At 50.0% G+C, this 23,154-nt stretch overlaps 8 protein-coding genes across 8 annotated transcripts; 4 read left to right on the top strand and 4 right to left on the bottom strand.

The window, feature by feature from the left end:
* Positions 1-524: 524 nt before the first annotated feature.
* On the bottom strand, positions 525-3,258 carry N7532_012030 (sodium:solute symporter family protein; the record flags this gene model as incomplete). Its single annotated transcript, XM_056624521.1, has 12 exons — positions 525-779; positions 854-1,377; positions 1,430-1,748; positions 1,807-1,977; positions 2,035-2,085; positions 2,138-2,324; positions 2,380-2,463; positions 2,519-2,618; positions 2,678-2,864; positions 2,919-2,976; positions 3,033-3,096; positions 3,153-3,258. The coding sequence occupies 12 exons, from the start codon at positions 3,256-3,258 to the stop codon at positions 525-527; spliced, it is 2,106 nt and encodes a 701-aa protein (XP_056469509.1).
* A 1,058-nt stretch (positions 3,259-4,316) lies between these two features.
* On the top strand, positions 4,317-6,222 carry N7532_012029 (LLM class flavin-dependent oxidoreductase; the record flags this gene model as incomplete). Its single annotated transcript, XM_056624520.1, has 8 exons — positions 4,317-4,392; positions 4,468-4,608; positions 4,679-4,889; positions 4,950-4,962; positions 5,024-5,083; positions 5,140-5,696; positions 5,760-5,937; positions 5,995-6,222. 8 exons carry the CDS (start codon positions 4,317-4,319, stop codon positions 6,220-6,222), a joined length of 1,464 nt encoding a protein of 487 aa, XP_056469508.1.
* Positions 6,223-6,454: 232 nt separating this feature from the next.
* utp10 (snoRNA-binding rRNA-processing protein UTP10) lies at positions 6,455-12,062 on the bottom strand (the record flags this gene model as incomplete). Its single annotated transcript, XM_056624519.1, has 4 exons — positions 6,455-6,897; positions 6,955-7,096; positions 7,152-11,610; positions 11,686-12,062. 4 exons carry the CDS (start codon positions 12,060-12,062, stop codon positions 6,455-6,457), a joined length of 5,421 nt encoding a protein of 1,806 aa, XP_056469507.1.
* Positions 12,063-12,493: 431 nt separating this feature from the next.
* Positions 12,494-12,874, bottom strand: N7532_012027 (uncharacterized protein; the record flags this gene model as incomplete). Its single annotated transcript, XM_056624518.1, has 1 exon — positions 12,494-12,874. The coding sequence occupies one exon, from the start codon at positions 12,872-12,874 to the stop codon at positions 12,494-12,496; it is 381 nt and encodes a 126-aa protein (XP_056469506.1).
* A 17-nt stretch (positions 12,875-12,891) lies between these two features.
* On the top strand, positions 12,892-16,176 carry N7532_012026 (uncharacterized protein; the record flags this gene model as incomplete). Its single annotated transcript, XM_056624517.1, has 2 exons — positions 12,892-15,141; positions 15,193-16,176. The coding sequence occupies 2 exons, from the start codon at positions 12,892-12,894 to the stop codon at positions 16,174-16,176; spliced, it is 3,234 nt and encodes a 1,077-aa protein (XP_056469505.1).
* Positions 16,177-17,272: 1,096 nt separating this feature from the next.
* On the top strand, positions 17,273-17,668 carry N7532_012025 (CAZyme family GH18; the record flags this gene model as incomplete). Its single annotated transcript, XM_056624516.1, has 1 exon — positions 17,273-17,668. One exon carries the CDS (start codon positions 17,273-17,275, stop codon positions 17,666-17,668), a length of 396 nt encoding a protein of 131 aa, XP_056469504.1.
* Positions 17,669-18,415: 747 nt separating this feature from the next.
* On the top strand, positions 18,416-19,006 carry N7532_012024 (uncharacterized protein; the record flags this gene model as incomplete). The annotated part of the gene is made up of 1 exon (XM_056624515.1): positions 18,416-19,006. One exon carries the CDS (start codon positions 18,416-18,418, stop codon positions 19,004-19,006), a length of 591 nt encoding a protein of 196 aa, XP_056469503.1.
* Positions 19,007-19,991: 985 nt separating this feature from the next.
* N7532_012023 (putative NADPH oxidase (NoxA)) lies at positions 19,992-21,828 on the bottom strand (the record flags this gene model as incomplete). Its single annotated transcript, XM_056624514.1, has 4 exons — positions 19,992-20,881; positions 20,934-21,343; positions 21,398-21,652; positions 21,719-21,828. The coding sequence occupies 4 exons, from the start codon at positions 21,826-21,828 to the stop codon at positions 19,992-19,994; spliced, it is 1,665 nt and encodes a 554-aa protein (XP_056469502.1).
* Between the last annotated feature and the right edge of the window lie 1,326 nt (positions 21,829-23,154).

Here is a 23,154-nt window from a genome sequence, read left to right as displayed (position 1 = left end):
CTGTTTTCGAAATCGACTGTATAGCTTTGAAAGAGACGCAGGAAGACTGACGGCTGAAAACCGACGATATAAAATTGTTGTTGTGACCAATCATAATAGATTACTAATCTATGCTCTACACCTGGAAAATAGATCTTCCGGTCAGGTGTGGCCCGACCCAACTGTTACTGTCGGCCTGATCTGCTTCCTTGGCTGGGCTGGGCTGGCTGGCCTCTCTTTCCTTCGAATCCCCGAGGGTCGGAGTCGTCATCCGTCATGCGTTTATTTCCATCCATCATAATGCTCCCTTCCTTACAGTATTGACACTTCCGGAATATATCCTGGCGCCATGTTACTTGCAGTACCGCTTGAAACGCAAGAGAGAACATTAGAAAGAATTATTACAATCGAAGTCACTAATGTTTGCAATATGAAACGAGTCGCCGAATAAAAGCCTCCAGACCATACGTAAAACCGACAATCGCTCTTTCTCCACGTTACTCTGCGAGTGCCATTATGAGACCTGTGTAGCCGGGAAAAAGTACTTAAATAGCCTCACTACCAGACTCCTTGCCTCGCGCAACATCGTTAACCGAGCTTTCAGAAGGCGAGAATGGGGAGGTCTTTGTGCCCTGCTTTTCCTCAGTGGAGATTGCGCTTGCGGGAATGTCTTTCCCTGTGAGACCACGGTAGACCTGAACAATTTGTTGAATACCACCATCAAGTAGCGGTGCAAAGATCGCGATAAGCATAGTGCCCCAAAGCCAAATCACAGCAACCACAACCCAGGCGACGAAGAACTATCAGAGCAATAACTAGTCAGTTTTTATCTTGCGCCGGGTAGTTTCTCCGAAAGACCAAGAGGCCTTCTTACCTTCTTCTCAAAAACGTAGTGAGATCCGTACATCGGCAACGGCCATATCACCCAATGTCCTAAAAAAGTTGCGACCGACCACAAGGCCGCGATTCGACCCCATCGCTTCAGTTCCTGCGCATCGAAACTGGCACTGCGAGTGCCCCCATCCTCAATGGTATTGGGATCATCTGGACTCTGTCTTTCGCGATGATGAGCGGTAGTAAGATCACTTTCTAACTTTTCAAGAGAAAGTTTCTCCTTTTTAAACTCGGCCCAGTCGTAATCCTGAGGCTTGATAAAAGTGATCACGATTGAGTAGAAGATTGGCGAAAAGCAAGAGGCCACGGTGCCATAGACACACGGGAGTACCTCACCGGTTGTTGCGACAGAGACCTCTCCTCCAAAATGAGAGGCTGTGCCCAGCCAGACAGCCAGTCCGGTGGCTAAGCCAAGGATTGGAGATAGAATGGCGGCTGCTTTGCTATGTCGACGCCAAAGGATGGTAAACACCATCGGGAAGATACCAGGGCAGGTGACAACACCTAAGACTTTTGTTAGTGATTGAAAATATTCCCAAGATGCTGATGATCTTACCAAGCATGTAAAGTGTCCAACCAAGGTCAATCCCAACATAATGTAGCATTGTGCTGAACCCAGCGGAGAAGGCAGCGAAGAAAACCACGCCAAAGTGACTGGACCTGATCAACTCTCGGTCGGTTGCTGACTTTTTGAAGTATTCACGATACACATCAAAGCTGAGAATAGAGCTGACAGCGATGACTTGTGCTGAGAGAGTTGAAGTGCAAGCCATGAAGGTTATCAATAGCGAGGCTGCAGCACCGCCTTTGCCTGCAATTGTGACCGCGGCATAGGGCAGCACGAGGCCGTTGCTGACCTCTGAAGAGGTCATTCTCTGTCGATTAAGGTTATTGATCAATTCGAAAACTAGAGAGAAATGATCGCTTGCCTACTCTCGGAAAAGTCGGAAAATTTGGTTGATTTTCCAGGCCGAGCGCTACGGAGCTCATTACAGTACCTAGGGCCCAAGGGATGGCAAAGTAAGCAATGCCTCCAATGGTATATCCGGGCACCACTGAAGATGGAGATGCCGAGAAAGCCTTGATAAAGTAGCTCGTGTCCATCTTCGAGAGTTAGCTGATCCATCTTTTTGTGGCTTAGATATCGGAGATTTCACTCACAATTACAAGACCAAAATTGGAACAGGTATGCAGAATTGCAAACAGGATTGCCTAAAACCTCTCAGAAGTGTGAAATAGCTCCAGATGTTCAAGTATTACTCACGCTTTTCGATGTCATTGTTAGATAGGTTCCACCTTGGTTCCCGGCAACTGGGTGCCGCTGGGCTGCTGCCTGGACCAGCTCAAATAAGTTCTCAATGGAACCGACCTGATCGGTCGAGAAGGCTTTGACGGAGAAGTAGCATGCAATGATTAAGATAATTGCCGTGTGAAAATAGTCAGTCAAGAATCTATTGATAATCAGTAATGCCAGAATTTGCTTTTTGAGAACAGAAGGAAACCAACGTTGCTTTGATACCCCCCACAAAAGTATAGATTGTCACTCCGACCGGAAGAAGGAAAGTCGAAGCAATTATATGCATTCCAGAGCTGGATACGTTAGTCAAGCAGAAGCGAATGAATCGAGTTTCGATCCCAGACATACACAGCTGTGATCACCGCGGCGGCTCCCAGGAGCATGTTGGCGCACGCAAAGATGTTGTTAATGAGACAAAGGACCATAAATACGATATGAGCCACCCGACCTACATGAAACTTGTTAGTCAGGCATGGTCGAGGCTGAGTGAGGTAAGTTGTAACATACCATAGCGAATTCGAACGACCTCCAAGGAGGTGTGGGCCTCGGGGATCTTTCTCTTGCAAGAGATACCGAGCAGCGCGAAGAAGACAATCATGGGGCTACAACCGGCAGCAAACCAGAAGGGCCCGGCAACGCCATAGCTATAACCGACAAATGAAGATCCGAGCAGCGCGGTAGACCATAGCCAGGACTATCGAGATTTGCGTCAACTATCTGATCGAAGATAGTTAGATGTATAACGTACCGAAATCACAGCTGACGCAGTTAGACCAGTTCGAACAGTTCGATTGGCCGTCATGAACCTATATTATACCCGTGTTAGATCCCGCTTATTAGAGAACCGACCTGGACCGCATACATTTCCGTCTTTTTATTATCTTCACCGGTGGTCTTCTTGAGAATCTTTGTGACCAGCATCATAACTATCATTGTGTCAACCACGGTTGCTATAGTAAATCTGCCGAGATAGAGGTTTTACCAAAGGCAACAATGATACCGATTGCAACGACGACAACATATCCGACTGCCTGAGATAGGGGTGGCTCAACTGTCGAGATGCCATCGCGGGAATGCAATTGGGCCATGGTGGCAGAGAAAGTCTCGGCCGGAGGCACTGAGTGTTGATCAAATAAACGCAGTCTCAGGCGATAGTTGGTTTAAAAACAAGGCCAAGGAAATAGCCACGGGTTCGAATGTAGCTGTAGAGACCTGGGGAAAGGTAGGGCTGATATGCACTTAAATCATGTTCTGAGCCGTGCACCATGCAACCGGATTCCAGGGTCGAGGGCATGCAGGATCTCCAGCCCCAAAACCATAGCCGCGGTGTCGCCAGGGCATGAGCATCGCGAGATCCGCAATGGCTTGATATCTGCTGGCTATGAGGTGCTTTGCCTGAAGGTAGTTTAACTTTGGGCTGCTTGGACTATATTAGATGATGTGATCGCGAGATGCAGCACAATGATCCGCTGCAGAAGCACTTCTGTCAGGGTAGAGCACCCTGAAGCACCATCATCAATATGCATGAGGGGTGTTTGCGACATGACTGCTTTATCGCATGGTCGCGAGGTGAGCGGCGAGAAGTAGAAGGAGCGAAACCTGGGCTGGAGTGGCCGCGTCTGCCGAGGCTGAGCGGGACGGCGACGACAAACAACCACTGGCACCGCATATGATGAACCTGGTTGCTGCAACTGACCCAATTTATTGGAAATGATGTACTGAGGAAGCGGCCCAAACACGCCCCATAGACCGGAGAGCGACTATCGGAGCCCGGAGCCGTGAGGGCGAACCGAACTTGGGGAGTGCACCTCAAGTTTGCGGCTGCGAGCATATCACGGCCTCTGTATATCTCTCGCCCGAGAAATATCTCCACTTCGCAAGAGGATCTCTCAAGTCTAACCGAGCCTCGTCCAGCCAACGTCGTGCGGATTGTTCAGGGTTGTCCCCATCGCGCCATCGCGGCCCACATTGATGCTATGCGACGGCCGGCCGGAGTGACGCTCGCTGGGATGATGTGCTCGTCGATCGCGATACAAAGCCACAGCCCTCCCGAACGATGAAGACCACTGCGAGCATTGTCACTCCGAGTACTGTAGACAATTCACTACTCGAAGTGTACTAGTTCCAACGCTTAAAAGAAAAAACAATGTCGGGAGATGCAGCAGCCGTAGGGAGTGAGAGGCGCCGCAAATCTCTCATCCTTAATGCATTCGTTGAGATGTGTATGTGCTCAATTGTGACCCCAGGCCTGTGTCTTTCATGAATCACACCCAGCAAAGGAACTAATACTTCAGTAGGTAGCGGCCATCAATCGCCGGGCCTCTGGCAACACCCCGAGGATGAATCTCATCGGTTCAATGATGTCGAGCACTGGACGGAGCTCGCGCAACTGCTGGAATCAGCCAAGTTCCATGGCATTTTCATTGCAGATGTTCTCGGTACGCCTATTCCTACATGTGAGACGATGGTTTCATGAGCAGTAATCGATATTGATACTTGAATGTCAAGGTGGCTATGATGTCTATAAGGGACCGCGGAACCTGGACCCGGCCGTGGTCTCAGGCGCCCAATGGCCCGTCAATGAACCTCTTGCTATTGTTCCGGCCATGGCTGCAGTGACCAAGAATATTGGATTCGGTGTCACTGTCACAACAACATACGAACAGCCTTATCATCTTGCGAGGCGCCTGTCGACAGTCGATCATCTGACCAAGGGTCGGTATGTGAATTGCTTTTCCAGACACGATAGGATCTTGATCTAACTCAGTGTGAAATGTAGCCTCGGGTGGAATGTGAGCTATTCAACAGAACCCACAAAGCTCCCATATTCAAGCCGCTGACCATTTCATCCAGGTTGTAACGGGGTATCTGGACTCAGCTGCACGGAACATGGGCCAGGCCGAGCAGCCACACGTATGAACGCACTCTGACTTTTAAGGCAACGGTGCAGGTCACTGACAGCAACCCAGCACGATGATAGATACGCCGTGGCCGAAGAGTACATCAAAGTGACCTACAAGCTATGGGAATCGTCCTGGCGCCACGACGCCGTCGTGCGTGACCGCAAGCGAGGCGTCTACACCGAGCCAGACCGCGTCCGTCAGATCAATCACTCAGGAAAATATTTTGATGTTCCCGGTCCCCATCTCACCCAGCCAAGTCCACAGCGCACACCGGTCATCCTGCAAGCCGGTACCTCCAAAGCGGGAAAAACATTTGCCGCTCAGCATGCAGAAGCGATTTTCGTCGCCGGTCACAGCCCTTCTGTTGTGGCAAAGAACGTCGCCGAGATTCGCCAGCTGGCTCGGACCGAGTTTGGAAGGGACCCGCAGAGCATCAAATTCCTGGCATTGCTTTGCCCCGTCCTAGGCCGCACCGAGGAGGAGGCCCAGGAGAAGTTCAAGTATTATCGCAGTCTCGGTTCGATCGACGGTGCCCTGGCGCTCTTTGGAGGATGGACGGGCATCGACCTCGACAAGTATGGCGATGACGAGGAGCTCCGGCATGTTGAGAGCAATGCTATCCGGTTAGTAGCACCCACATTTCCAGTTTCTCCAGAGGATCTTGGTCACTAACGGATCGGAGATAGATCTGCGGTGGAGGGCTGGTCAAAAGCCACTCCAGAAGTCGCCAAGTGGACCAAGGCCACGGTCGGCCAGCATATCACAGTTGGTGGGCTTGGTGCTACGCCGGTTGGCACACCTCAGCAGGTCGCTGACAACATGGAGAAGTGGATAAAGGAGGCAGACGTGGATGGATTCAACTTGGTAAGATCTTCCTTCCTCTGGCCTTCAAGAAACATGCGGATTCTAACGACTCATCAGGCTTATGCTGTTAAGCCGGGCTCTTTCAAAGATATCATTGATCTTCTCATTCCTGAACTGCGTAAGAGGGGCCTTTTCTGGGACGACTATGCGGTGCCAAGGGGCACCTACCGGGAGAACCTGTATTCACAGCCCGGTCAATCAGGCCCACGAGCTGATCACCCAGCCGCGAAGTACCGGTGGCAGAGTGGTGTCAATGCTGCAGATCACGCAGTGCCAGAGAACTAAGTTCCACGCGCTGGTATTGATCTGACAGTACTATAAGTGTTGAGTACATACCTGGGAACCGTAGCGTCCATGGATATGATCGAGTGCACGGCTGGAACACGGATATGAGAAACTGTATATAAATAAATACTTTTTTTTGTAGGCCAAGATCGTGCGCCCTCCCAAGGATCTATTCTAAAAACGCTAATTAAATGCGGGTTTTTGTACATGGTCATCATAATAGACAGCCATCTTAAGTCAACATATCATCAAGGCGTTCACCCAGAACATTTTCAATCTGCTTCACCCACTTGCGTACCTCTCTCTCCACACTCTCATCCTCATCCTCCATCAGTTCACTGATGTAAGGCAACATTTCCGGAAGCAAAGCCAGCCACTCCTCACCAAGTTGCTCAGTGAGAGCCTGCTCGGTTTTCAAGGCAGCGAGACGAGTAAGAGGGTTATCGCCACTAGTGGATTTCGCGTTGGGAGCAGAAGAAGGGCGGAGGAACTTCATCAGAGCCATATTGAGCTCCTTGTGGTTATCCGTGGAGTCAGCAGCAACAGCCAGCTCGGTAATAGCAGGCACAACCTCGGCCACGACGAGGTCCGCGGTCTTGGAAGTGGTTGCGTGGCCTAGCTGCGAGATCAGAGGGCCAGAGATGCTGGCAAGATGCGAAGGAGATTGCCAGAATTCTACAAGGACAGATTAGGTTTGATGAGCGAAAGAGGCAGATAAAAGTTAAGACTTACCATCTTGGTCATGCTCGAACGAATTGCGCAGGGTGCGCAAAGTCGCGAGCCAAAGAGCGCGAGTGGCTTTGGATGGGTTCGCTGAGTCGAGAATCTGCACCACACTCTCCAGAATGTAGTTGGAATAACCGGTAACAATTGACTGAGACTCGTTAGCTTTTCGGTGTCTTTCGATGTCGCAGAGAAGCATTACATACCCGAAGAGTACCAAAGAACACTTGGAGGAACTTGTAGAAGGTGGTGAGGCGAGAAAGTTGGCCCTGCTCATCTTTCTTGGGTGCTCCCGTCGTAGCCCATTCAACGAACTTGAGGAACAATGGTCGGAATGTGCTGTCGTTCAACTTGTAGATCATCTTGATGGTCACATCGTTAAGGGAAGTCTCCACCTCGTCCAAGTCGGAATTGTCAAAATTAGCAGCGTCGCCAGCAGCGGTCTGTCCGCGGCGCAAATCAAACGCCTTAAAGAGGATCTTGCTGAGAACATTGACATTGTTAACCACCACCGACTTGGGGTTTTTCTCAACAGCAAGCCCGAGAACTTCCAAAAGTTCGCCAGTAGCAACGGGCCCAGCCTCGATAGCCTGTTGCCAGTTACGATCGATCGCGCCGAGGGTGGCACTGAGATCCATTTTGCGAGACGCCATTAGACGTAGGGTCTCCATTCGGCTATCATCGCTGCTGTCCTCAAGATCCGCATCAGCAGACTTGAAGGAGAGAGACAGAATCTTATCCAGATGAACAGCGGAGATCATGAAGGGAAGATTAACAAGGAGAGCTGAGAAGAGCGAGTAGACAGCATCGTGGAGGCGGGCGTTTTCCTTCTCGGGGGTCAAGCTGAGCTCCAACAGGCTCAGAGACTGGCTCAAGGTGTCGGGGAGAGCGGGAATCATGGCCTGGCCAAGCACCTCCGCCATGGAAGCAAGGCACAACACGCCCATGATGCGAATGCGCTCGTCAGACTGGCCAAGGCAAGACGCGCTGGCGACCACCTTGGCAGCGTTGATAACCTTGGACGGGTCCTTGCGACCGTACTTCTCAGTAATACGGTCGATACAAGCAACGGCTGCGTGCTTGATAAGGGCATCCGATGAAGATTGGACGGTATTGACCAAGGTAGGCAGGAAGTCCAGAACCCGGATCTGGGAAGCGCCGTCTCGCTCCGGCACTTGTCGGAGACGGTTTTCGAGAAGGCGGAGAACCTTTTGACGAAGATCGTTGTTGGGGCCCTGGAGCAGTACCTCGATAGTATCCAGGAAGTCGACCAGAGACAATGTACCCAGCAGAGAGCCCAAAACTTCGCCAATGGCCTGGCTAACGGGTTTCATATTCTTGACGAAGTCAATGATAGCCAGAACCTGTTCAAGAACCCGCGAGAAGCAGGCACGGACTTGATCCGCAATCTGTCCTTCGGTTTCGAAAGCAGCTTCAAGCTTCGACTTAAGAGAAGAGTGCTTGAGTAAGTGGGCAAGATCGCGAAGCAAATCAACAGCAACCTTTTGGGGATCCCGGCCATCATCACTCCCGATACCCAGGAGCACCTGAGATATGGTAGGCTTGGGCTTGAATGAGTCAATCACCAAGTTGAGATACTTGCTGTAGGTTGTGAGCTCAACAACAGCAGTGGTATCCGAAGCCACTCCAGTCATCAGAGTGAGGACATCCTTATCGGTAGAATAACGGTTCGCAAGCATTGCAAGAACAGCGAAAAGGAAATCTTGGGTCCCCAATTTGCTAATCAACGCATGGAATAGGCGGAGTCGACGGTGTGAAGGTATATGCTCGAACGCGGCAGTGAAGCTAAGCAGGAGTTCTGAAGTTCCCGAAACGATATCGCGTTTCTGGTTGCGAAGAGATTGAATGAGCGCAGGGACAACTTGGTCAATGGTCTGATCGATGACAGAGACAGAATAGTCATCATCCTTTCGAAGGACACTGGATCCCATGAATGTGAAAATTGGCATCACACTGTGCAGAACAAGTTCGGGGGCGATAACAGACAAGCCAGCTACAAGGAGAAGAGCAGCGTTCTGCACCTGAGGGCTGTCTGTTGTACGTACGCAGTCCACAACCAAGTCAGCACGGATCGCTGATGTGTCAAACAGCGGCTTAGAAGAGCTCTTTGACTTGTTGACAATGGCCAAGAGGCTTCCAAGGGTCAGGCTGAGAAGATAGCTCATTCCCGACTGAATCTGTGACTTGAAGTGGTGAAGAGCAGCAAGGGTCTGGAAGAGGCCATCAGCCAGCTCTGGATGAGAGTCAGGGCTGGAGCTATCAATCACTTCGAGGATGAAAGTCATCTTGTCCATCAGCTTGCTCAGCTCTGCCTCGTCCTTGACAGTCATAGCAACCATGTTATTCTGACTTGTTCTCCTCCGCTTTGGCGCAGGTCCAATAGCTTCGATATCCGTCAACGAAACAGGAATCTTATTGACAAAGTTCACCAGGATGGAGCCAGACAATTCAACACTGCGAAGGACATCCCGAGAGTGATCAGCCAGAGAAGCCTCTCCCGCTGCCAAACCCAGAGAGATGTCCAGCAGTTTCTCGGCAGCTGTCACTTGGTTTTCCTCGGGAACCTTGGTCCAGATCTCCTTCATTCGAGAGAATCCGGCGACGACAAATGAGGGCCGCAGAGAACCGGGGCTAGGGCTGACTTGAGACAGAAGAATGTCGATGGCATCAGCCTCCTTCGGAGACACGATATTGACAACTTGTCGGTCGGTTTCAGAAGTAGAGAGACGTTCCTTTGCACAGATCTCATCGAATTCTTTCTGGCTCAGGCTGCGCCATTCCTCGACAAGGGGAAGCAGTTCCTTGGTACGAGTAGTTCCAGAAACCTTCTTGACATCATTGAGCAGACGGAGTAGAGCAAACTTGGGTGCAAAAACAGGCATTCGGATAACGTGAGAGCACAGGAAAGAAAAGAGGTCAAGTCGGAGAGACTTCTTCAGTTCCGTAGCACCTGACGATTCCGACAAAACTGTGCCCCGTAAAGTAGCGTCGACAACCTTGCCAATGTGATTGGGGTCAAGGATGTATTCTTCTAATTCCGGAATCAACGCACGATCCAGTATTTTCTGTACGTCAAAAATCGAAAGCCATGCGATCGCAGTAGACTGCTTGCCCTTGCCATAGATAATGTCGTGAGCCCATGGCTTGGTAGTATCATTGAGGGTCTTGTTCTTGTACATCGCATCAATGACTGTTAGGACACGAGTGGCCTCCCGGCGGATTCGTTCAGATGGGTCGGAAAGAGCAATGATAAGGAATGGCAGAAGGGTCTGAGGATCAAGTTGACCAGAAACAGTCGACAAGGCCGACGAAATAGCATTCAACGCAGCCACCTTGGTTCCAATTGGGTATTGGCCGGAAATCACTCGTGTGAAAAACGATAAAAACTGGGGGCTCTGAGCCACGCTCGTTTTGCCGAGGATAGGCAGGTCACTGAACTTATTCAAATTTTCAGCTGAGTCTGCAGCCAGGGCGAATACCTGAACTAGATTGTCGAACTCAGGAATCGACTGTCTGCTCAGGAAGGATGCGGGATATAGAGGCTCGTTGGTCAGTGATACCAGAGCAGGAGTAAAGGTGTCGACTGGCTCCTGGTCCACATCCTCCATATCGACGTCTTCAATAGCCATGGATGGGATTGGAGCCTCAACCACAGTTTGCAAGTTGTGTTCGACCGCCTGGATGTTGAGAGCGGATTCAGCCAATGCCTTGTGGAAAAGAGGTTGCAATGATTCAGATCGACTAAATCCTTGAACCAATTCCGCAAGCTGTGTCTGAGCATTCAGTGATATCCCGCGGGCCTCGTCAGTGTCGCCAACTGCTTTGAGAACCAGGGTCATGGCTTGCTTCATGTTCTCTCCTTGCAAAATAGCAGAAGCAAAGATGGACGAAAGCAGCTCGAGGCGTGCGTTGTCCTTTTGCTTGTCCAAGTCGCTGACACATCCCGAAACCAATCCAAGCAACAATTTGGAAGTTTGATATTGGGAGGCAACTTCAGTTAGCTGAATCATGGGATTGCCGAGGCGAGTGATAGCCTTGAACACCTTCTTCGGGAGAACAGTGGATGGTTTCTGTTGCGCCAACACGGACAGGCAAACAAGACCCGAGCCAAGCGTCTCTTCAGTCCACGAGACAACAACGCTTTCCATTAGGCCATTCAGAACATCTTCAGAAAGGACAGCCTTTTGAGCCAAGACGACTGAAATCATGTAACAACCGATGATCAAGTCTGAGATCTTTTTTATGGCGAATGCGTCGCTCAAGATAGGCAGAACTCGGAGAACAATGTCCTCGTGCTTTTGCTTCTCGACCTCCTTCCGGCCTGAACGAGAGTTGTCCAGCATGTTTGCTATCGCCTCAGTGACGATACCAGCCCAGAAGGAAAGCAGCGCGTGGCTTTGAGCTTGCTGGCGACAGACATTGAGAACATACTGATTCAATGACGCAAAAAATTGTCTGTTTGTAGTTGCACTGTGCACAATGGGGTGGCGTGGCGGATTGACCAAGCCTGTCTTATATGGGTATAGTACTTTGAATGTTGGCGTGAGATTGTTGGGCAAGATCGAGAGAAGATTCAAAAAGAGTGGGGTCGTGTGATACGGCAAGAACGTGAGGAGGACATATGCGGTGTTGTACTCGTGAGCTCTGCAGATGAATTAGCTTTTGCATCCCGGAACGAGCCTGCTGGGCCCTAAGAAAAAATTGAAAAAAGAAACATACCTAAACCGTCTCACTAGCCAATCCACCGCTTTTACCGCCGGGCTCAATTGCAGCCTGCCTCCTACCAGTGCGAGAAAAGCCTCGATAACAGAATCCAGCTCCTTGTTCTGGGCAGCATTCATCTGCGTTCGATCCTCGGCTTTGCTTTGCTCACTGAAAATCGTACGGGCAAACTCCTCGAACCGGGCATCCAAGGAGCAAAGCTCCCGGAATCCTTCATAGCAAATATCATAGATTGTGTCGAAGTCCTGCGAGCCGGCGATTTTTCGGTCAAAGATCAGCGACTGCGAGTGCGAGATTCGCTGTGATTTGAGGTCAAGCTCGTTGGTCGACTTAGCCGCAATTTGCGACAACTGCGCGGCGAGAGAGGAAGCCATTGTGGAGCGAGGAGGATATTTATTGCCAAACCAAGTCCCTGTGGCCCATTGCTTTCTCCCTCTATCGGCTTTTTCGTTCCAGGGTCGGTTGCGTACTGGCGAATGGCACCGAGCAGCTGTTTAGAGACTTGCGCTTGCTGGGCGACTTTTTTTTTGTCGCACCCGCTCACCGCCCGGAACAATAAATCTCCGGGTTATCAGCTTATCGATGCGCGATAGTGGACCCTCCGACAGTTCATTGAAGGTTCCCATTTAAATGTTGACCTTTCGCGAAACTGGAGTGTTCGTTGTTCATATCACATGGGCCTGAGAGTCCAAAACGTCCATAACGATGGACCAGACGGGTTCGCAGGTAAGCTGCCACGTCGAGTAGGCGATCCCATATTTTGACTAATTCAAGACAAAGTCCTCCGTTCCCAGGTTCGCTAGCTTCAAAGCTCCTCCTGTTCCCTCCTCAATCGAACGTCGCGCCCAGGAGCCTCGACACCACGATGGTCAGAAACCTCATCACTCCAGTCGCTCGGCCAGTGAAGATAGATTCCGCTCGCCACGTCGGGCAGATCGAAGAGATCGGCGCAGATCCCCAAGTCGACGGTCCCGTTCGCGCTCCTCACGCGAGCGCCGCGATCCAGAGACTCGACGCCACGGTGATGGGAAATTGCACCATTCCGGTCGCTCGTCCCGTGGAGATAGAACCCGTTGGGAAGAACGGCGCAGGTCCCCAGGTCGCCGCTCTCGTTCGCAGTCTCCCCACTATATCGATTCGTATGACCGCCGTATTGCTCGGGACCACTCACGATTTCTTGAATCATATCCAGAGGCCACAAAAATGGATAGGAATAGATCGTCAAAGTTAATTCAGAGTGGCCCAATTCCTGACGCCGGCATTAGCTCCGACTTTTTTACTATCGATCGAAAAGGTGATCGCCTCATTCCTGTTAAGGGATATGGAGCTCATTACAATCTACCAAAATACCGACGAGCTGGACAAGGCCAAGTACTGGGCGCAGATCCAAGATACCGATTGCACACGAAGGACTCAGCATCTGAACCATCCAAGCCCTTGTTCTCTCGCAGATTTCAACAGCCAAGGCGGCTTCTTCGTGTGCGGACCAAACCTGCTTGCTCTGCAGCTTACCTGAAGCAAGAGAATGATGCCCTAGCACAAGACTTTCTACCACTTGATGATGCAGCGCACCATGGCCCGGGCACAGGAGCAGAAGACGCCGGTTCGGATGATGAGCGTCACGCTTATCGGTCCATTCACGGCAAAGCAAAGGAGGAAGACAACATCCCCCGCGACATGGAATTAGTTTCAGATGAATCAGATCAGAAAGATGGCTTCTCATCGGAACGAAAAAATCGTCAGGCGGAGCTCTCCCGCGCTGTCAATCTCAACCCTTCTGACATTGCTGCTTGGCTGAGGCTCATTGACCATCAAGAATTCATGGTCCTTGATCCGAACGAAGAACCCCGCCTCCTGACCTACAATGAGCAGCAAGGTGTGTCGGACGTCAAGTTGTCTCTCTACGATAAGGCCATAAAAAAATCTGGAGACAGTCCTCACAAGGATCGCCTGCTTCTGGGCAGACTTCAAGAAGGCGCGCATCTTTGGGACGCAGAAGAATTGACGAACCAATGGAAAACGACTCTACAAGAAAATTCAGGGTTCATTAGTCTTTGGATCAAGTACTTAGACTTTCGCCAGACTGACTTTCAGCACTTTGACTTTGAAGATTGCATGGAGACATTCACCGAGTGTCTTGATCTCAACGCGTCCAGCTTCAGCGGGACCGCCAAATCCCAAGTTCAATGCTACATTTTCCTCCGCCTGACACTATTCCTCCGTGAAGCCGGTTATCTAGAAATGTCGGTGGGTCTATGGCAAGCGGTGCTTGAATTCACCTACTTCAAACCAGACTCCTACACTGAAATCACAGACAAGCAGGCTGCTCTTGCGTCTTTTCGCAGATATTGGGAGTCCGAGGTGCCACGCATTGGGGAAGATGGATCACCAACTTGGCGCGACTGGATCGATCAACCACTGGAAAACAATGTCCCGATAGCTTTCCATGAATACAAATCATCTATTGCCGCTGCCTTCTTGATGAAGTCGTGGGAGGCGGCTGAGGATGAGCGTGCCTTTGCCTCGCGAATGCCAGCACGAACATTTGATCAATTGGCACCCAGCCCGGGACCTGACGGAAAGGCGCATTATGTCGATGACGTCTATTCCATTCTGCCCTTTTCTGACTTGGCCGACATCCTGGGTTCATTCTGGGAAATGGGCGTCTCAGAGGAGCTCATCGACAGCTTCTTGTATTTCTGCCACTTGCCACACCTGACAAGATGTACCAATCTACGGACGACTCGCTTGTGGGCTGGTGACAGTTTCATTCGAAATGAGCTGCTCGACTACTCCGTGCCAGGGCTTCATGACCGGGCTCCGCAAGGGCCAGAGGCCGAAGAACGCTATCAGCGGTTCTCGCCTTTCTCTTTCCCAATGTCGGACTTCTTGCCTACGTCAAGCACATTGTTTCCAAGTCCAAGTGCCTGGTTCGATTCTTTTCTCTCGTGGCGCCAACAGTATATCCCCCACGCATCCTCGCTAATTGACCGGAAATGGGTACAGATGACCCTACGACGGTTGGTAGAGCGCGGGCGCCCTCAAGAGGCATTTGATGATGACTTAGCTGAGTACACCCTTGGGTTGATGTTCGTGTGGGATCCGAAAAAGGCAAAGCAATATGCCAAAAGTTTACTCAAGAAATGGACGTCAAGTCTTAGAGTTTGCAATGCTCTTGCTTTGATGGAATTGCGAAGTGGCTCACCTGCCGCTGCTGTTCGGGTGTGGTCAAGTTCAATTACATGGAGCAAAACCCGCCCACTTGAGATCAGGATTAACTCCGGGATTCTTTGGAGTTCTTGGGCTTGGGAACTTGTTCATCAGGGGTCAATCTCTCATGCTGCCTACGTTTTGCATGCTATTCCTGCACAGGGCATAGATCAGGACACGTACGATAGTGTTAACCCGGCCAATGTGGCCCCTCAACCGACTACGACGCTTCAGGTTCAATCGGTAAGTGTTTTGTCTCTTCTCCCAGGCCAACGTCCAATCTGACTCCTATAGTACTTGCGCGAATGCCAATCCGAAGCCTTGGCCTGCGAAAATCCCCATGCTTTTGTAGCATACACCACCTGTTTCGCCCTTTTACTCTTGGTGGAACAGTGCCCTATGCAGACCACACTTGAGGTATTTTCTGAAGCTCTTCAGAAATCGAACACCCTGTTTTATGCAAACGAGAAACTCAAGGTGTACACCAGTGAGCTTTTACACCAGGCTCGAGTCGGACTACTCGGGTTCAAATCCGAATTGCTGGATACGAAGCTTCCGCCAAAGGAAATCCGTCAGATTCTCCAAGAGAGCATATCACTGTTCCCCAACAACACCATGTTCCTTTCCGTTTTCACACGCAATGAATCGTCCTTCAATATGCTCGACCGCATTCGAGATATCCGGTCACTTACCAGAGATCCTGAAAATCGGTACAAGCTTGATCACAGCCTGGGCTGGTCAGCGGCCGCAGCACAGGGTGTGCCCATCACAACGCATCTACTTCCGATATGGCGTGAACTCTCTCGTCCAGATTGGGCGGGAGCCACTCGTCATTCTACACGAGCTGCATTTGAAAAAGCTCTCGGGGATATCGTGCATGCCTCCCAGAAACCCATCGGCAATCTGAACCCCCGCGGCTTTGACACGGCTAGAGCCCGTTCGAACCTCGCGGTTTGGAAGCTGTACATCATGTTCGAAATATCTGGTGCCCGAGATATTGAGGCTGCAAAGGCCGTTTTTTACCGTGCTATTCGAGCCTGTCCTTGGTCGAAACAGTTGTTCATGCTTGGATTCCGTTATCTACAGCATGACACTATCCAAGCAGATCCTAGCTTGAGTGAGACCTTGCTTCAAAAGAAGCCGAAAAAGCCGAAACCCACCGGACTATCTTTTGACGAACTTCGAGTGCTGTATAGCACAATGATCGCCAAGCAGTTACGCATTCATGTGGATATTAGCGAGGAAATTCGGGACATCGTTTCCAAGCCTACAGAATGACACTAAACAGATGCATGGGGACGAACCTAAGGAGCATGACATCGCATAGAATGGTGGTGCTAGCCAATTGTCTTATTTCTCAAAATGGCATTTCTCGAGGTCATCAGGTGCAGGACAACGTGGGAATGTGCTGAGACACCTGGAGGCACTTATCTGTAACTAAGCTGGTCGGCTAGTGCTGTGACATAATACCTTTGTAAACTACGAATTTATGAGATACCAAAGAAATTCCCTCAAACATATAGCCTTGAGGTACGAGATTGCAACTGTAGATTACTCTAGTGCAGGACATCAGACTGTATTCGGTCGAGGGCCTTGGAACATTTTTGCTACTCATTACTAAATAGTAGCCTTGGCTCTTGCTCTTCGCCTGTGCCGAATACTGCCCCCTCCTGGTCCGTGGACCCAGACAAAGACCGACATGAAGCGTGGTCATTCGGCATATCCTTCAGAACGATGCAGCAGTAGATAATCTCGATCAACGCAAGAGATGGACTTTCTCCTGGGCTCGTAACATGGCGCCTTGAATTCCGTAAAACTGTTGCGTGAAAAAGTAGCGCAAACGAACCTACTAGACGACAGATCATGGTGATCAAAGAGATATGCCTTATCTCTGATGAACCACCTCCAATTAAACATTTCGCACGCCTATCGAAAATGGATCATCAAGAATTTCGCGTGCGCGAAAGTCATCTGATTCGGATATGATTGCTTGGTGTATGTGGGGGAGGTTATTTTGTGTCACTTGAACGCCAAGGCCGATAAAGTTCTAGATGTTCGCATTTAGTATCAAACTTTATTTAGCCTTTTTAGCCCAGTGGTTGAATCTTGTCAGCGTATTTCTCATTGACCAGGTCGCTGCCAAGACTGACATGTACTTGTTAAGACAAGACGCTCGAATATTTTGCCTAAGATAAGCTGTGCCCTACTTGAAGTGATCAGCCACCATAGCCCTGGTACAGTGTTTCATGGTACAGTAAGTTCAAGAAGCCAAGACACGTCTCATAGTCTCGATTCATTCGTATGTAGTTTCTGTTTGACAACACCAAGGAGGCATCGAAACCAAGCATATACTACCTTATGTTCTGATACGAAAATGAAAACATTACTCGACGCCAAAGACCCCAAGTACTTCCTCAAGAATCTTCGCGCGCCTCTCACTGTGATCACCTACCTCAATCATTTCACAATTCAGGATCATATGGTTGAGGCATTGAACACGGTCCGGGTAGAGTTCGGTCGAGCAGAAACTTGGTGGGTCAACGCTGGAAATGCGCTAGTACAAATAGAACGCAGATGGGATCAATGGATCCGTGACTCTCTGGATTACGACGTTCGGCGAGTCCGCACCTTCATTCAAAAATGGGGTAACGAGATCCTCAAATACTGGGCAGTTCGAACCGGTCCCGAAGCTCTTCAAGTGAATGAAATCGTGCGGTCCTTGATGAGTCAGGCCCAAACTGCAACGATCAATCTAAATGGTCTGACTTGAAGTACAGCCGAGAGAATTTCATAGTTTGAAAATAAAAGATGTATTTATTGGAGCAATAATATATGCCATATACATTCCAGGCAACAGTAATTCACATTCAAAAACTGTAGCCAGTGTTTAATAAATTCCTCCTTCTTCAATGTCTAGTAATCAAGCATGAGAAATCTGGAAGAAAGGAAATTGAGCTGAAGCTAGACTTAGTGGACCCACGACTTCCACTGGTAAGACTCGCACACTAATACTTAAAGATTTTTAGTCAAACTCATAGCAGACGAAATATAGGGGAAATAATAATAATTTATCTTCTACATAAATCACCAGAAACTCGAAGAACAAAAATCGAAGAGTAGTGTGCGGTTGTAAGCAGTGAAAATTATGTGTAGCCATTCCACAAATTGACCTCGTCATACTGAGACACCATTTGCTAGTCCCACTTTGAAGAGCTTAGTTAGCACATTTTATTAATTAACTACATAAGTCCAGACCCTTTTATGTTAGCAAACTCGGTTATTTTTGATTAGCCTTGGCATCGATACCCATGATCATGTTGCGGGGCTCGGAACTTGCCCTTAGCAAACCTAGTTGACTTTTTAGTTGGCCCTTGGCATAGACACCCTTGGTGTATAACAAGGCAAACACGCCGGGACTCGGAACTTCCCTTCCTCACATCCTCTTCCTTCGCGAAACCACCAAATCCGATTGGAAACACTTGCATCGACTACACCCTACCCTAAACCATCTGCGAATATGGAAGAACTCCATGGCAGATTTTCTGTTTTTCCAGACTGGGGATATGTCATTTATCGCACGACCTACTCTGCCGAATCGAATGCTTTTTTCCCAGACATTATCAGATTCATCGAGGCCTGTATTAAAAAGCAGTTTGTGAGCGTTGGCGCTGATCGCCCTCGAAATTATGTCTCCGAAGATTGGCCTAAGTACCGATCGACGATTATGGAAACCCCTGCACAATTCCAAGGAGCATCTCTCGACGAAATTCGCACACATTTTGAGACATGGGTGAATGCGCAAGGAATGCGAGATAAATGGACCAAGTTTCGAATGTGCATTATTATTGAAGAAGAATCTCTACAAGCGCTGAAAGACGCAACTGTGGCGGAAACTGAAACAGAGAATTTCCATGAGCCCTTAAGATATGTGAAGGTTCGTGAAGCATTCCCGGATATCGATCAGTATGATATTTTTCCCGGATGGATGAAATGCTGGACATATGCGCTATGGAGTCTCTGGGAGAATATGCATGATGGCGACGATATGAAGATGCAACATGCATTCATCGAAGAGGATGACCCGTGGCCGGATGTTTATATCGGGTGAATTGAGAGTGCTGATCAGTCACTTTGAAAATGATCTTTGCGGACGATCGTATGCTTCCGAGGAGCAGATGAAAAGGCCCAAGCGACACTGCATTGAATTGCTATGGAGCGAGCGCTTATCTATTCCGGATGTTATGACATTCTTCGGATAACTAGTTCAACGCCATATGTTATGTCATTCATGCGATCTTCACTTTGTATATTCTGGCTTCTTACTTCCTACAGTTTTTACAAACATAAAATTCGAATGCATTGATTTCCTTCTCGGGAAATAACCTTGACTGAAGTTTGTTAAGGGCATAGCATCAGCCGAGTGCCCACTTCTATCGGAGGAGCCTATTCTAACTCTACAGAACCCAATAGAATTTTCGCACTCAAGATCTTAATTCAACCTTCCTCTGCGTCACCAACGTGAAGAAGGCGATCAAGTTGCTCTAGACAGGTCGCCAAGACTGGGCCAATCTCAGATAACAATAAGCCGAGATTGCCCTACTGAACGCGAGAAAGCAACTTCCCCAGTGTCCCGACTGAACTTATGGTTCGGTTTTCGCGCAAAATGAAGATTTTCCACTGTAGGCAAAAGAGATGCTGCATCCAGATTGTCCAAGGTTTGCAGCAACTAGTAACGTTGGTGTCCGAGCTAAGACCACCACCAGAGAAAAGGCAGTTACTGCAGGAGTCTTGATCGGTACAGGCGACAGGACTGATCTTGGCGCCCTGCGCGTTGAACCGCATGTCTCTGTAGAAGTAGCCGGTGCCTCCTCGCTTTCACCATTGGCGCCGCCCTGGTGGCGCGCCATAGTTGGGAATGGTGATTCCCTCTCTTTGCAAGACGAATTAAGAGTTACCAAGCTTGTCGCTTGGGTCGCGACGGGCGAGAGTGTGCGTCTCGGAGATGGCGGTGGCCAGGGAGAGCCCGGTACAAGCCGAGAACGCAAGGGTGATTATACCGCATTATCAGGGATAAAGAAATCATCGCAGGAAGCTCAGAAGTGCTCCTTCCAGAACTTGAACCGAACATCTTTTGTCGACGCAGTTTTAGCTGCATCTTCAATCTGTCGTGCTGCCATATTGGGGCCACAGAAATACACACCGACTTCTGCCGTGGGCACACTCTGTAGGCCAGTCATGTACGTCTGGTCCAGTAAACCGAGACGCATTGCATTGAACAAGCGCTTGAAGTCGGGCCGACCAAAGTTTGTGCGACTCCGTAATTCGGTCAGCGGATCCAGGGCTTGACCAACGGAGTTGAGATAGATGTTCGCAGCTGTATCGTTGTCTAGGCGCTGCGTGAGATAGGTGTGAATGCGCAGGAACTCAGCGCTGCCCTCGTGAGCAGCAGCAGAAGCCGATTGAGATTCGAGGGAAGAAAGGAGCGCCTGAAACCATTCGAAAGAGGAAGTATCTTTGCAAATCCAAATGAACTCGACACGTCGCAATCGTCGCGGGGGATTTGGGCTGGAGCGCAAATGCCAGATATTTTTGAGAATCGAGGCCCAAGGCGTGACGCCAATACCCGTGCCGATGAGAATGGCGATTTCATTTTCGAAGACATCTTCGGCTGGAGCACCATACGGTCCGTCGATTCGGAGTTTCGGCATCATCTGGCCATTTTGAAGGGCAACCTCGTACATTCCCATGGGGTCGAGACCCTCCAGATCTCGGGCCTGCGCAGGACCACAGCCGAGGGCGTCACCAAGAGCCCTGGTGAAATCTCCGACCTGGCGGACATGAACACTGACATAAGGGTCAAAAGGACAGGAAGTGATGGTGAAGGGGTGCCATTGGGTGCTGGAAACATCGGGGACCTGGAGAAAAAGCCACTGGCCGGCTTTGTACTTCATACTCGGCTTGTGGAATTGAATTTCCATTGCGGCTAATTTCCGAGTTAGTGGGTACTTCCATGCAGCATGGACAGTTAAACACACCGTAAGGATGACGGATAACTTTCGTAATCTCGGTTTCTCGACGAGAGCGAATTTCGCGGTAGAGTCGCTCGCATAGGTATAAAGCGGCCGCCGCAAGCTCCCATCTCCAGCCTTCATACCCGAGGCAGTGGTTCCAGAACTTTTCTCCAGCGAACGGAGAGTAGGGATCGGCGCTGTCACGCACGAAACATCCAGTGGCATGGGTGTACAGTGCTAGCATAAAAGGAATGAACAAATGATGGGCGTACCAAAAGGTTTCGTACGCCTGCTGACGAATACGATGGTGTGCTGTGGTATACATCAGCATCATGCACAGCAGCATGACATGGCCTGTAATGCCGGCCGCTTGGGTATAGTGGATCTGAATGGCAAGCTCGGGCCTGATCTGGTTCTTTTCGATATTGTAGAAACTAGGGTCTGTTAATAAATGGACTTGAACACAAGGATCCGGGAATGAAGCATACTTAACATAGTGGGCACCGGTATGAATTCCAGTAAAGATCAACAGAGCGTAGGCAACTTGACGATGGAACCAAGCTGACTCGTCTAGCGGCAGCCATCTGATCTGTGGTCTGATCCATCTCAACACATTGCGACACATGGGCAACAGAATCACAGTTGCGTCAACCGAGAGAACCAGACCAGCGCCTCTGGATATCCAAACGGAGAATTTGAGGACATTGAGATCTGCGAGCTTTGAATTTGAAGCTTGTAGATACCTGTTCCATGTACGTCAGCATCGCGTGTCCTCACTTCTTGCGTACTTCTCTGGCCTTGCGACGTACCATCCGAGCGCAAAGATGCCGATATGGATGCCCCAGAATCCGAGGTAGAAGACCACCTTGGATGGAGTCAGATCGAATCTTTGCGTCAGGGACTCATTAGCTGCGACCATTCTGTCTTCTTGGGATTTCGGGTTGTCGACCAGCGACAACGCTTTGGCACAAGGCACGTTATTAAAGGAGCGACGAGCGTGGTGGTTGACCAGCAACCTAGTTCTGTCGATCAAGATCTGATCGAGTAATCTCGGTGTTGGAGATGCTCTCTTTTTATGCAGATCTTTGTTTTAAACCAATGAATGGTTTATTTGGTGGGTTGATGAGTCGCCGGCGTCGTCGCTTCTCCATGAACTTGACCGAATCACCGTCTCCACGCCGACCGAGGAATCCTTCCGCAGACAGGCGAGATAGCGTCACCGGGATAGGGCCGATCTCCAGATCAATCGTTGAGGTGAAGTCTGTCGTTTCCTCTGGGGTATATCTCCGGGTGGCGAGTCGCAAGATCCGTTAGGCGTTTGGGCAGCTCGCGGGATGCAGTTGTTTCAATAGGTCGCCCACGCCTGTGAGAGGCGGAATGCGCTGTGTGTACGTGAAGACCCACGAAATCTAGTAGCTCAGCGCGATTTCGAGAGAGTTCAGATGCGACGCGACCATGATTGAGGTAGGGCGGTGGGTAGAATGGATAAAGACCAGGCCGAGGTGGACGGAGGTTGAGAATCCCAGCGTTGTGGTTTTAGCTGCAGGGGTGAGGGGGGCCGATCTATAATTACTCGCTTTTAGCGGGCACAACAACCGAAAACACCAATAGCTCGACAGCCCAATCAGGCCCGTCCAAGTCCGTGCCCTGGGGAATCTCTCGCCTCGCAATGGTCGCTCTACGATGTGATAGGTGTTGTCCTGAAGCCCCAGAACTCTTCCAAGGCCTTGCGTTCTAAGTTCGGAGGCTGGTGCTCGCTATCTCGCGACTATTCGCATCCAGCCTCGTCAAATCTTCCCATAAGATCTGATATCTTTCTTGGCTCATTTGAAAATATCTCGAGAAGAGCTAGCCCGCTTGGCGCCGGGCAGCCCACAGTGATCTCATACACGAGGGTGATATATCGTGAATCCACGTGGGCTATTTCTGATCGACTTGCGAAAAAAATCCCATCACGAAGTACGGGCGGAGTGGGAATATGCACGAATCTAAAAAGAAGATGCGGCGTGCTCTGCGGGAGACCTAGTGAGTCTACCTACTCCCGATTTGGTAGGTATGTTCACCTTGGGCAACGCCATAGACGTTGCCCCATTGCTCGCAACCAGTCCGAGATGCGCATAAAAACATCCCAGAAGTGAGGAAGCGAAAACGATAGGGAAGAATTGAAACAGGACTGGTGACTGGCCAGCGGCAAGTGAAGCTAAGGCAGGACGTTACTTTGGGGCCGGCCTATGGGATTCATTCT

The sequence above is a fragment of the Penicillium argentinense genome (assembly GCF_028826775.1).
Source record: "Penicillium argentinense strain IBT 30761 chromosome Unknown utg000011l_segment0_segment0, whole genome shotgun sequence".
Lineage (NCBI taxonomy): Eukaryota > Fungi > Ascomycota > Eurotiomycetes > Eurotiales > Aspergillaceae > Penicillium > Penicillium argentinense.
The sequence above is the reverse complement of the archived record's forward strand: the minus strand, read 5'-3'. Positions and strand labels throughout refer to the sequence as shown.